Here is a 14,506-nt window from a genome sequence, read left to right on the forward strand (position 1 = left end):
GAAATTGGATTCGACAACCTTTTGAAATTGATATTCATCAAATAAATGGACTGACATCATTGGAAGAAGATAGCCTTGTAGAAATGTCTACAGATACTAGTTTAAAAATGCAGTTCAATCAAAAGTCATTAGAACATTTTTGGTTGCATGTTCGAAAGGATTATCCACAATTATCGAGTAAAGCTCTGAAAGTTTTGATTCCATTTCCCACAACTTATTTATGTGAAAAAGCATTCTCCGCCCTCGTTTATATTAAGAATAAGTTTCGAAACCGATTAGAAAACGTAGAATCTGAACTACGATTAAAGCTTTCGAGTATTGAGCCCGATGTTCAAAAACTAGTAACTGAAATGCAACATCAACCATCGCATTAAAACTTATTAATTAAGTAAATAAAAATTAAGTTTTAAGAATATTAAGAATAAGATAATAATAATAATAATTAATAATAAAATAATTTATATTACAATTTTTTTTTTTTAAATTTAAGTGTTTAATGATGTTCAAGTGTAATAATTATAAGTTTAATATAAATAATAAATAAAGTTTAATTATATGTTTTGTAAAAAAAAAAAGTATTTGAAAAAAAATTGGTAGGGGGTCCGCGATCTCTAAAAATCTTTCATCGGGGTCCGTGTTCTACAAAAGGTTAAGAACCGCTGATCTAGTTGCTTCCCTGGATATGGTCGCATCAAGTACGTTTTCAGAGGAAACGCTTCGTCTCCTAATATAACGTAAGGAGCAGAAATGGTGGTTCCAGGTAAAAATTCATCTTTTGGAATATTTCACGAACCATTTTCTAACGATTTTCCCAAGTTAGAGTGTGCTAATATTCCGCCATCACTGTTTTTTTCCATAAGCACCCACGTCTACGGCTATAAAATTGTACTGTGCATCAACTAATGCAAGTAACACGACAGAAAATGTTTTTTTATAGTTAAAAAAAATTGAACCAGTATTTGGTGGTGCTTGAATAGTGACGTGTTTTCCGTCCAACGCACCTATACAATTCGGAAAATTCCAATTGGTCCAAAAATCATTTGCAATTTGTTTCCATCTTTCTTCTGTGGGTTGTGGCATTACTTCTGACATTAAATTTGTTACTATACTTTTACAAGTTTCAATTACAATTCTATAAACAGTTGTATGACCTAGACGATAACTAAATGAAATTGTCTTGAAGGAATCTCCTGTAGCCAAAAATCTGAAACATCAAATATACCTATAATTTTTTAATTACATAACAATTATAAGAAAATAGTAAAATGACAATTTAATAGTTCGTTTTAGTTTATAAATATTATAATTTAAATTTAAGTGTAAATATATGAATAAATACGTAATAAAAATATTTTCTTTATGATATTATTGATGTGTAAAATATAAAATAACGTATTAAGTAAGGCCCGGAATTATGTGTTGGTACTAAAACAGTAAAACATACGAAATATGTATGGATTTATACATTGGTTATCATTCAAATATGCAAAAAATATACAAAATAAAACTATGTATTCCGGATCTATTGACTATAATTCAAAATTGTAACTTATGCATATAAATCCGGGCCCTAGTAATAAGCATGTAAATATTATCTATTTTGAACTTAATATTATTATAATGAAATACACTAGTTGTTTTATTATTATAGTATCAACATGTAATTATAGGAAAAATTTGCAAAACTCGTTGGAACAATATCCAAGATAACTATCGAAAATCCATAAAAAAAACAACAAGTGGGCAAGCCGCTAAAAAAGTGAAAAAATATAAATTTGATGACCAGCTACAATTCTTAAAACCACATCTACAAGAAAGGGACACTTTGGGAAACATAGAAGATGTAGTTGGCAATGAAGACAACGTAGACTTTTTCAATGACAACGTGGACGAAAATGAAAATGAAAACGCTGCAGTTCAAATTGATGAGAACATGAACGATATAGATGGTGAGCAATCGCAAAATGTTGAACAAACCCGGTCGTCTAAGCCAGTTCAACAATTGGTCCAAAAACGTTCAATAATTAAAACACCAGATTCGGCTTCAACCACGTTGATGAAATATATTATGCAAAAAAAGGAAAATAATATGTCCAATGTCACTCAAAATAATCCAGTTGATGCTTTTTTGGCAGGCCTCTCACCAACACTTAAGACATTTACACCGTATTATTTAAACTTAGTGAAATCCAAAATATTTTCAATAGTCCAAGAGTATGAAATGAAAATGATCTTAGACGAAGAACAGAAAAAAAAATCACATACAGTGCCATATTTTACTGTACCATCGCCAACATATCAGCAATTTAATCAAAATATTATTCCAAATGCAGCTCAAAACAACCAATACGTACAAGAACCAAGATACATGACATCTACATTACACTACCTGTCCTCACCGCCATCTCCACAATTAACTCAAAAAAATGCTCAAAACCATCCCTACGTTCAAGTGCCAACAAATACATTGTATTGTTCATATGCGTCACCATCCCCTGCACATTCAAGTCAAGATATGTCTTTAAACGCTTCTCAGAACTTTGCCTATAACATCCAAGAACCTACAGACGTAGAAGTATACACAGATATTTACAAATAATTTAATATTATAATGTTAATTTTTATATATTAGTTGTATACCAATTACATTTTTTTTAAATTTATTATGAAACTATTCAACATTTGTTAATACTATACAAGACAACATTTATTTTAAAAGTAATTCATATTATTTTATTAATTTTACAAGAAAAAATTTATTTTAAAAGAATTTAAAATGTGTTAAGCATAATTAAATCTACAAAAATAAATTACCATGACATAGTAAAATTGTACACGTACCTTAAACAAACTGCCAGTCTTTCTCTTGGTGTTATGGCTTCTCTCCAAAAAGTGTCTTGTTTTTTAATATCATTTTTGATTTTATGCAACAATACGTTGAAACTGTATTGTGGCATTCGAAAATATTCAAAAAATTTCGTTTCATGATCTACTAATTCTTTATATAAAGTGGCAAATTCTCCTTCTGTTTTTCTTTTTTTCCATACGTCGTGAACCCAAAGTCATTTTGTTTTGTATAATTATTTATTTTTTCTTCTTCATCTAGTAACAATGCTAGGACGGCTAGATCTTCTATATCATCTAAGTTCTCAGCCATATTTCCGCTGAAATAATTGATTATAACAGTTAGTAAAAATAGGTATGAAAATTAATTAGATTTATAAATTGTAAGTTAATATTAACTATTACAACACAAAATGAAAAGTAATATAGGTACAAACGTGTACTTCGTACAGACGTATAGTACTATAATGAAGTAAGTTAGTTGGTATGAAAAAGCTTAATAATTTTCACTGATGTCTGATACTGAACGGACATCACGGATACAAATCGTTTACACGTATTTGTATTGTCTACGTGTATTTTATGTTTATAAACATGTCTATCTATATACCTATATATACCTATCTCTATAATATAACAAAAAAAATTACTAATAATTCCTGTCTAACATTTCTTTATTAAATGTACGTATCGATAACGTCGTATTATGAAATCAAAAATGCACTTCGTATATTTCACGTCCGTACATAGGTCGTGCGCGTGTGTGACCTTATGTTTTTTTTTACAGATTAAATTATGTGTTTCGACCAGGTTCAGTAACCTTCCTTTTTTTTTCGTAATATCCTACTTCGATTTCGCAAATGAGTTGTCGCGTACGTAAGTTTTATAATTGTATATAGAAATGTTGTGTATGTGTGGTATCATAACATAAAATATTTAATATATTATACTGGACAATCACCAACTTATATAGTACGTCCTTATCACTTGACCCACTAAATAGCACTATTACACATTGTTGATTATTTTTTTTTAGATAATTATTAATGAACGTTCAATGTTTCTAGCTTGGTTTTTAAACTTAGCTTGAATTGCTCTAAACACGCCTCTCGTAACTCGGGTTTCTTTGCAAATACCCGGTGTATTTCTTTAATAGCTTGACGCATTTCTCGGTCGTTCATGGGTCTGACCTCTTTGTCCCTTTGTGGTAGGTATAAAGGTCTGCCTTCTAATTTCGTAATTTTGAAACGGTCCAGACTATTAGATATCGCCCCGGAGATCAGTACTTTGCTGTATCTGTCTATGGGCGAAAACTCGAAATCCATAACGACGAATTTATGCGTTTCGTTTCTGCAGATAAAATCACGTAATTTTTTTTTTTTAAAAATATTAAGAAAAAACAAAATAAAAATAAAAACATATGTGTTGTTTAGTTATCCATAGTCGGTCTTATATTTGAATAACTATCCATATACTAATAGGATACAATAAAATAATAAAAAAAAATTAAAAATTAATTCGTTCTGATCCTGGCATTATGCCTGCGTCTAGCCATTCCCCTTAGTTTTAACATGCACCTCATCCCGTAGTACTGCCATGCTTGTGTGTCTATTTCGGGATTGTTTTCGTAAAATTCGGTTGTAACTCGCCACGCTAGGGTGCGACCCGCTCTTAACTCTTCTTCGCTATCATATCCCTTAATCACCGGTGGTTCTACCTCTCGGTAAATAATGGTAGCTTGTCCCACTGGGGTTCTGTTGATGCAAAGCAAAATAATCATAAAGAAGTTTCTTATCATACTAAAAAAAAAACCCCACTATTATTCCTACTAATATGTATATATCTATTACTACTTTATGCAAAAAATAATTGAATAACTTTCCTCATAGTTCGGTTTCATAAAACAATTTAACATTGTTTATATGTATACGGTAACCCTTACGACCTTTGTCAATAGTAATATTTTCGTTATCGTGTACCGCGAGTACTTCGTATGGGCCCGTCCAATTTCTACTCAACGTGTTACGTTTGTTACGCTCTTTTACTAGGACTTTGTCCCCTACTTGTATATTAATCGCGTGTGAATTTTTATCGTAGTAATGCTTATTATTTTCTTTCTTTTTAACTAAATTTTCGCGTGCCAGTTTATGCGCTTCCTGCATAATTCGTTTTAAATTAGTACCACAGTCGGTGAGTATCGAAGTCGGAATTCCGAAAATGCACACAAAATGTTCTACGAATGCTTGCGCTACCGTAGATGCATCAGTGGTGACTAACGCCATTGCTAGCGAGTACCGTGATAATTCATCTTGTAGTGTTAAGATGTACGTGTTTCCCCCTGTCGTGGGTGGTAATGGACCCACTATGTCTACACATATACGTTCGAACGGGTTTGTTACCGTCGAGGTGATAATCATAGGTTGTTTCGTTCTGATATGCGACTTATTCTTCTGACATATGTCACAATTCCTAATATATTTTTTAACGTCTTTTTTTAACTTTTTCCAATTGTAGTTTATCTGTAACCGTTTCACAGTCCGTGATACACCAGAGTGCCCCCCAATCGGAGTGCTATGATATTCATATACGATACGCTCCCGCTCTTCTGCGGTCCAGCTTTGCTCGGTATAGATTTTTATACATACCTCGGTTCTCTTGAACACGTACCTGAACATGGTTCTAATACGCTCAAAGTTGGTAAGTGTCGTTAACCCCTCAAAACGAATAATGGAAAATGGATTTATTCCATTTGTTTCGCTAAATGTTTTTAGTTCGTCTATAGCCAGAAAAAACTGTTCCCCGTTAATTCGGTTAAATGTGTTTCTTTTAATTTATACAATACGGTTATTCGATTATCTTTATTAACTACAATAAATTTGTTTTCGTTCGTGAATTTCATTTGGGTCGTAATCTCATGTTTCGTTAACCGTGGTGTATTAATTTTATGGGTTACAACGTCCGTTGCAGTCAATAGGTCCCCCTCTAGTTGGAAAATATCAGAATACTCATTACAAATGCTTATAATGTTTTGTTTTTCTTCCTTATTCAAATGATCAGTTTTAATTGAATCGTTTAATAATGTTATTCGACCCGGATGACTCCTATCTACCGGCACGTGATCCTCATCAATAAAAAAATCTTATCCGTATATTGCTCCCATTTCAAATTACTCGTGGTTAATTCGTCAATAATAAAAGATTGTTCGGATATGTTAATTATATTACTTATTATGGTGTTGTCGCGCACCGGGCTTAAACTATTTGCTATTATAACATCGTCGTTTATAGCATATTTTTTAATCGCTACTAAATTAGACCGTATTATCTCATCGGCTTTGACCTGTAACACGCAATTACTGCGCGCAGGTATTATAACAGATTCGACTTTGTTCTCTATGGGTTCGGGTATAATTAGTACTCCTTTATCCCAATCAGTTATAGCTTTATTATTTTTTAGAAATGCTGCTAAGATGCCTGCTTCAGGTATAGGAAAATCGTCATGGACAATATCGAATTTTACGTTAAACTTTTTGTCTTTAATAAAAACGTCGACCACTACTGTTCCTATAGTTAATATTGTAGTCATCGCGCTTATTCCTTTTATGTGTCGTTTTTCATTGATTACGCCAATTACAAATGTTCATGTCATAGGACGTGATATAGTTTTTCTTAATTTGTGAACATTTTAATTTTGGCGATACCACGTTTTGGATTTTCGCCCTTACTATCTTTACGTAACTGTATAATATTTTATTATTTTCTATTTATAATACTAAATATTTTTATTTTTAATCTCAATATCTATTTTGACTCTTTTTGAGTTGTTTACGGACATTGTCAGTTTTCAATTTTTTTAGTTTTATTTTCTATAAATATCAATAACATTTTATTTGTTGGGTAAAAAAGCGTGAAAATTTAATAGAAGGCTCCTAGGTTATTGTTTCAAAGGCAGATGAAAAAAATTGAAAATCCTTAGCCACTGTTTTTATTTATAAGCATTTCAAGTTCAAATGTTGATAAAATACTGAAAAATCATGAAAATTAGCAAATTATTTTGAGCTGAGAATTCATAAAAATTTTTCTTTTTAAATCTAAGATTTGAAAATGTAATATAAGATTACTCATAAGTTTGTCTATCTTTATCAAAAAAAAAATATCTACAAGAAACTTAAATACAATTTTTATGAGCGTCTGAAATTTATATTTTTACAACATTTGATATTCACTCGATTTCTTATAAAAACGAATGACTGTAGATACTTGAAAATTTCACTGAATGTTTATATTAGCATTTTCTATACACCATAACATTTTGAAAATATTTTGACTCTTTTTGAGCTGTTTACGGACATTGTCAGTTTTCAATTTTTTTAGTTTTATTTTCTATACATATCAATAACATTTTATTTGTTGGGTAAAAAAGCGTGAAAATGTAATATAAGGCTCCTGATAATATTGTTCTAATCAAAGGTTGAAAAATATTAATAATACATAGGCACAATTTTTTTTTATAAGCATTTAAATTTCAAATTTTGACAACATTTATCAAATTTATAATTTATTAATTATTTTGTAGTTAAAAATGTATAAAATGTTTAACTTTTATGGCTAAGGATTTAAAATTTTAAAATTTAAAACAAGGCTCCACGTAAATAGGTTATATATAAATTACTTTATTCACAATAATATCATCAAATATACTCGGTAATATCATAGGCTGACAGACCGTTTTCGCTCAAAATCGTTTTTTTTTATACAATGATATTATATCATTGAATTCAAATTTAACACCATCCATTACAGTGACCCACTTGTAATCTACTGTACAGCAGAGCGACATCCACTTATCCACCTTTTTTTATTAGTAAATTTACTACGAACTCAATAACATTTTTATGACTAATCCAACCATTATATTAAGTAATTTGGGCATATTTTATACTTGATAATATATCAGATGGTGTCGGATTCAATATCTATTGACGTGTTTTCATTTTTATTCAGATGAATATCTCTAATAAATTTGATTTTTTTAGCGAGTAGGTATCTAATATTAATTTACGAAACGCGTCAACTGTTCTAGAAATCGAAAAAACGTCATTGTATAATTATTGTATGTATAAATTAATATAGTTTTATAGAAGCTTTAAAAGTTTCAAGTACCAACAATTAATATTTTTAAATTACAACAAAACTTAAAATCATTATACTTTGTTTAATTTTTTTTTTTTTAATCTAGTTCTCTTACAATTGTGATGGATGGTGTTAAATTTGAATTCAATGATATAATATCATTGATAAGAAAAACGATTCTGAGTGAAAACGGCTATAAAAGTTGAACATTTTATAGATTTTTAACTACAAAAAATTATTAAACTTTAAATTTGATACATTTTGTCAACATTTGAACTTCAAATGCTTATAAAAAAAAAATTGTGCCTATGTATTTTTAATATTTTTCAACTGCTATTAGAACAATATATCAGGAGCCTTGCATTAAATTTTCACGCTTTTTTACCCAACAAATAAAATTTAATTGATATTTATAGAAAAAAAAAACTAGTAAATATATTTCATGTTTTTTTTTTTTATGAACTGTTTACCTTGATAGTATCAATGTGATTTGGAGGTAGGTAATATCGACTAATGTATTTTTTTCATTTGAAATAGCTAAATATAATATTTTGCAATAATGTTCTCAATTTATCAGCAAAAAAAAAAGGTTAGGAATAAGCAAAAAATGGTCAGAAACATAAAAAACGTCTCGATCACCAAAAAACGGCTAGATGGCCAGAAAAATATATTTATTAAAATACATTTAAATAACAAGTATTATAAATATTGGTAATCCTCTAAAAAAAATATAATTTACATACATTTATTCTACATCGTCGGACATTCCGTCGGAAATAAAAAACGATGGAGGTCGACGGCGATCGCGCGTTTATGATAAATACAGAGGGGTGAGAGCTGACGACAGCTGGTGCGCTGATACCGCGGTTACTGTGATAATATTTACACGGTCCTGTGGGTCGACCACAGATATCTATATACTAACTAGATAAGGTACTCATATATAATTTACATTGTTTTCAAGTGAAGCTCAGCTGTCAACGGCCGCCATTTTCTCGGGGGGCAAAACATTTCATTCATTATACAAAATGTATTAGGAACAACATCGTTTTTAATGGTAAAATAAAATAGTAAATAAAAAATGACTTACATAAAATATTTTTTTTGTTTTTAAAACTACAGGTTTAGAAATAATAAAATACCATACAAAATAAATCGTAATTAATCTTATTTGTCATATGAAATACAATGCAATTGCCCCCCGACCTTGGTGCTTCAATTCACAGTGGAAGTTCGCTATATAGTACTATATAGATGTCTGTGGGGTCAACACACTATAAATGATATAACGAGACAGTCAATGATAATGTGACAAAAACTAATAACGCAAATAAGATAATTTTCGATTTATAAAAAAAAAAATTACACATCTTGAATGATTAACGGTTCGGTTATATCTGACTAAATGTTTTAAATGAATTATTGAATAAATGAATTAAAAAATATAGTCAGAGTCCCCATATACATATTACTCTCTTCTTACATCGAATTTTTATCTTTTTTTAAATAACTGTGTAACAATTACACCATACACTACATAATTCATTACCATCAAACAATCAGAATACAACATTGTAAGAAACAAAAGTATTCAGAGGGACATAGAACCAAACTTAAGCTATCTGGACTACAGAACAACCCTGTGAATACGGCCATGGTTAGGGGAGGTCACGACGAAGATAACGAGACCCTCCCCATGGCCGTAACTCACAAATTCAGCAAGTAACAACCAAATGCGTCCGGACAGTAAACACGGGTGAAACAGCGAAACGTCCGGGGTTTACTAGTTGGTACTGGTGGACGGGAATATTATAATATATATCGGTTTATAGTATTTATAAAATAGCTCCGTTTCGCCAGCACTGCCACTTTCGAATTTTAATACCAAAAGTTGACAGTAGTATGTACTTTTTTATGTACAATTTTGTACAAGCAAAATACAATTTTATACACCGCCCCAAACACGAGAAAGACCGTTATTGCTATGCGCGTGCTGGAGAAACGTTAGATAGGCTAATTTAAAAAGGATTAATCTAAATCTAAGGTGCTTTGGAGAAAGTCATCCTGTTTATAACAAAAAAATAATTTAATCAGAGCATTCTACGAAGAAAGCGAGTTTTTCCTGTAAAACATGTGTTAGACAAAGACAGAAAATCACCACTTTCAATCGCCTTAAAATGATGAGTTATGGCAATAACACAGTACACACATCATTGTAAAACCAATACTTCGCTATGTTTCTGCACTATACACCATTATAATTTATAATATTTCACCACATTGTACCTTTTATACTTATCAACTGTTGATTTTGTCTAACTACTGTTATCACACGTTTATACATAACATTATTTCTCTATTCTTATAAATCATTAATCGATCAATTTGTAAATACTAAACTTAATCATTGGGCCCAGGGCCGGGCCGATCAATAGCTCTTGGCAAAATAAAAAATAGCGCCTTCCTCCCTAAAAAAATTTAATGTTAACTTATTTACCTATAAGTAGGGTCGTAGGTATAGATTATTATTGGTGAGGGGGGGGGGGGGGGTATCGACTTAAACTACATTTTTATTTGAAACAGTAAACGTATAAAATACGTGTGTTGCAATTAAACTAAAAAATACGTAGAAGTGACGGCCGTATTAATGTAACATAAACGCGATGTACCATTATAATCTACAGGTAATAAGGAATAATTTTATATCAATATTATAGGAACACAAAAAAACTAAAATACAATAAATACGTAAACATGGATAGATCAAACAATCAGTGGCATACGCAGGGTTAGGGTTCTAGAGTTCTGACCACCCTGAAATTTCTTTTTTCTATAAAAAAATCTTATTTAACACCATTTTGATACACACATAGATCAATTGTTGGTCATTTTTAATAGACATAAAATAAATTGTTGAATATGACAAAGACGTCGATAATCATAGTTTCTGTTTTTTTTGCTGTTTTAGAACATTACTAATAAACGTCTGCCATAATCGATGGTGTATCATCGTCAATCAATTATTACAATCAAAAATTATCATATTTTTTATTAATCCAGCTGATGAAAAATATAATGAATTGATATAGATTATTTCAGAACTTAAAGCTGGACGTACGAAAAAAGAGCCTAAAAACTTCGGTTTAATCAAAAGGTAAGAAATTCATATTAGAAAAAATACTTAAATTTACACGTTCAAATGGAATTCATTTTTTTTTTCGTTTTTCGTTTACTGATTTTGTTTATTATTTTTTTTTTCGTTAAGTATTTAAAACTTATATTTCCTATAAAAGACGACAATGTTCTGCTGTACTATGTGCCAACTAGTGAGCTATTTGATATATTGCGAGCCACACATATATCAATAGGACATGGTGGGCGTGATCGAATGATCAAAGAACTTGGTAATAAATATAAAAATATAACACGGAATGATATGGAGACATTTTTGCATTTTTGTGAACCATGTAAACAAAAACAAAAAGGCTCGGAAAAAGGAGTGGTAGTTAAACCAATAATATCTTCAGACTTTAATTCCCGATGCCAAGTTGATTTAATAGACTTTCAGTATCATCCTGATAGAAAATTTAAATTTATTATGGTGTACCAGGATCACCTCACTAAATTTGTTGTTCTCAAGCCCCTCGAATTTAAAAGGGCTGAAGAGGTAGCCTATAATAGTATAGATATTTTTACGTTGCTGGGAGCTCCTACTATTTTGCAGTCTGATAATGGACGAGAATTTTCAAACCAAATAGTGTCTAATTTAAGAAACATGTGGCCCGAATTAAAAATAGTGCATGGCAAACCGAGGCACAGTCAATCTCAAGGTAGTGTAGAACGTGCAAATCAGGATATTGAAAATATGTTGACAACATGGATGCAAGATGAAAAAAACCGACACTGGAGCAAAGGACTTCGAATCATCCAGCTTATGAAAAACCGAGCTTATCATTCTGGTATTAAAATGTCTCCATGTGAAGCTATATTTGGCTGCAAAATTAAAATTGGTCTAAACACTTCAAATTTACCACACGATGTAATAAGTATGATAGAAAATAAAGAACAGTTAGCTGAATTAATTACAGAACAATCACAAAATATCGAAAATGAAGTATCAGCTGACACAGAACATATCACAGAACAACCACAAAATATTGAAAATGAAGTATCAGAAACAGAAAAAATTACAGAACAACCGCAAAACATCGAAAATGAAACATCAGACACAGAACAACAATTAGCTACAACTATCGAATTAAATAATGAAAACGCCAATGTCATGTGAACTAGAGCTAAAGAAAATCTGGAAAATCAAGCAAAAAAAATGATGGCGTGGTCGGATAAGAAGCTATTGCCGGTGGCAATTCATTCAACTGTACGTGTTCCAGTTCCTGAGGTAGATAAAGGACGTTTAGATACACGAAGTATACTGGCAATTGTTTTAGAGGTAATAAATAGTTTTAATAATTATGCGTTTAATATTAATAACTATAAGATAATTTATTTTTTTTAGGTGACAAGTGATGGTTTTTATCAATTAGGAACTCGGGATGGAGTTCTGAAGCAGTTATATGCCAGAAGTCAGTTTACAGTATGTCAGAAAAAGCTACTACAAATTGAAGAGATTCCAATAGACACAGACAAAGGACGAACAGTAGCAAAGGAACAGTCCACAGGAACTGGCCAAGGACTTTCAAAATGTGTTTGTAAGACCAAGTGACAAAATAAAAAGTGCATTTGCCTTAAAAATAATGTTTTGTGCACTTCAAAATGTAATTTTTCTACAACATGTTGTAATAAGTAGCTATTAGTTTAAGTAAAATGTATAAATAATATTACTATTATAATGTATAAAAATATAAATTAAAATTAAAAATATTTATAATAAATAATATATAATTAATAATAAATATAATTAAATAGATAAAAATTAATATAAGAAAAAGAAATTGGTATTTTACATATAACCTAGGTATTTTATAAAATACCTAGGTTATATGTAAAATAATATTAAAAATTATATGTTTTATTTATATTGCCTAAAATGGGTCGGCAATATGCATAATGCCTAAGCAGTTTGCAAAATACCGGAATTGTCTATAGGTACTGCTGGTGACATATACATTGTTATAAATAAAATATATTCCTTAACGATATCAGTTATATTGTCTATCGCCGTGAATGAAAATTAATTTCAATATCAAATAGTAAATTTCGGCCTAGATTTTCAAATTTAATTATATCAAATTTTGCGCTCCCATTCCTATTTCATATTTTGCACCCCTGGCAGGCGCCCACCTTGCCAGGCCCTCGGCCCGGCCCTGATTGGGCCACTTCCGTTTAAAATTAAAAAGATGGACACGTCTAAAGTATATTAGAGACGACTCGGCGGCAGCAAGCTCATAATATTTTTATCAAACTGAACAATAATCAGTCTTGTAAAGTATTCGAATAAAAGTATTTGAATACTTTTTTTGTATTCGAATACTATTCTAAATACTTTTAGTCTTATTTTTTATTCATTAAAAAAATACATTTTCCGATCCAAAAAAATAGTTTTAAATTTGTGACAAGACATATTATAAATCATGAATATTAATTTTTTTCTTTGAACGAAGTATAATATTGGTCCATGATATGATTATTTTTATAAACACCAATGTGTTGTATCCTATATGGTCCGTATCATATCAAAATGTATACATAACTTATGATTACAATGTATTTGTAGTTATTAATTAATAAATGTTAATTACCAAAAACTGACAAAAACTAGTTGTGCAAAAAGTATTCTAATAGTATTCGAATATGTATTCTGAATATATTTTATAATAACTATTCGAATACGTATTCTGAATACCATATTTCTCATTTATTCAAATATGTATTACGAATACAAAATAAAAGTAATCTTTACAAGACTGTAAATAATAATAATAATAATAATATTGTTGGTCTGTGATGCGGATCATCGGGTTGATCGGGATGAATATTTACGTTCTGTACATGAATCTAGCACTCAGTGTCAAATCAACGTACCTATAGTCCGGAGTTGTAATTTCTGTTCCATTTTATACACGAGTTTGGCACTTCAGCGTTAGTCGTCATATAAATATTATAAAATATGTACTTGTAAATAAAATTAGTGTATGACGGCGTACATTATAAATTAATATGTACACATTTTATAAATTAGCTTCAATATAATAATAAAATAATGTAAGTGTTTGTAATTAAATATTATTTATATGTTATATATTTTTATAGCTAAAGAATATTATACTCATATACATTTCTTACGTCATTCAATATTTATTAAGACTTGTAACAATTTTTTTACACACTTGTTACACGTTTTTATAGATATAATAATAAAATAGTATAAGTCCTAGTAATTAAGTTTTAAATATTCATAAAATTTTTTTATTACAATTATTAAATTAGTACTGAGTACCTATGTCAATGTGATTTTAAATTTACCATATTCTTTTTTATATTTTAAAATTTATTTTTGCAAATAAAGTCGA

The 14,506-nt window shown here is 30.0% G+C and overlaps 1 protein-coding gene and 1 pseudogene across 1 annotated transcript; one reads left to right on the forward strand and one right to left on the reverse strand.

Annotated features, from left to right (window-relative positions):
* Window positions 1-840: 840 nt before the first annotated feature.
* Window positions 841-3,157, reverse strand: LOC132933806 (uncharacterized; annotated as a pseudogene).
* Window positions 3,158-11,751: 8,594 nt separating this feature from the next.
* Window positions 11,752-12,264, forward strand: LOC132933815 (KRAB-A domain-containing protein 2-like). Its single transcript, XM_061000095.1, has one exon. It carries the CDS (start codon window positions 11,752-11,754, stop codon window positions 12,262-12,264), a length of 513 nt encoding a protein of 170 aa, XP_060856078.1.
* The last annotated feature ends 2,242 nt before the right edge of the window (window positions 12,265-14,506 follow it).

This window comes from Metopolophium dirhodum, chromosome 1 (assembly GCF_019925205.1).
Source record: "Metopolophium dirhodum isolate CAU chromosome 1, ASM1992520v1, whole genome shotgun sequence".
In the NCBI taxonomy this organism is placed as follows: Eukaryota; Metazoa; Arthropoda; class Insecta; order Hemiptera; family Aphididae; genus Metopolophium; species Metopolophium dirhodum.

What these genes read in the sequence shown, in the direction of transcription:
- LOC132933815 (XM_061000095.1), top strand. Translation starts at nt 11,752, where the DNA reads ATGTGGCCCGAATTAAAAATAGTGCATGGCAAACCGAGGCACAGTCAA.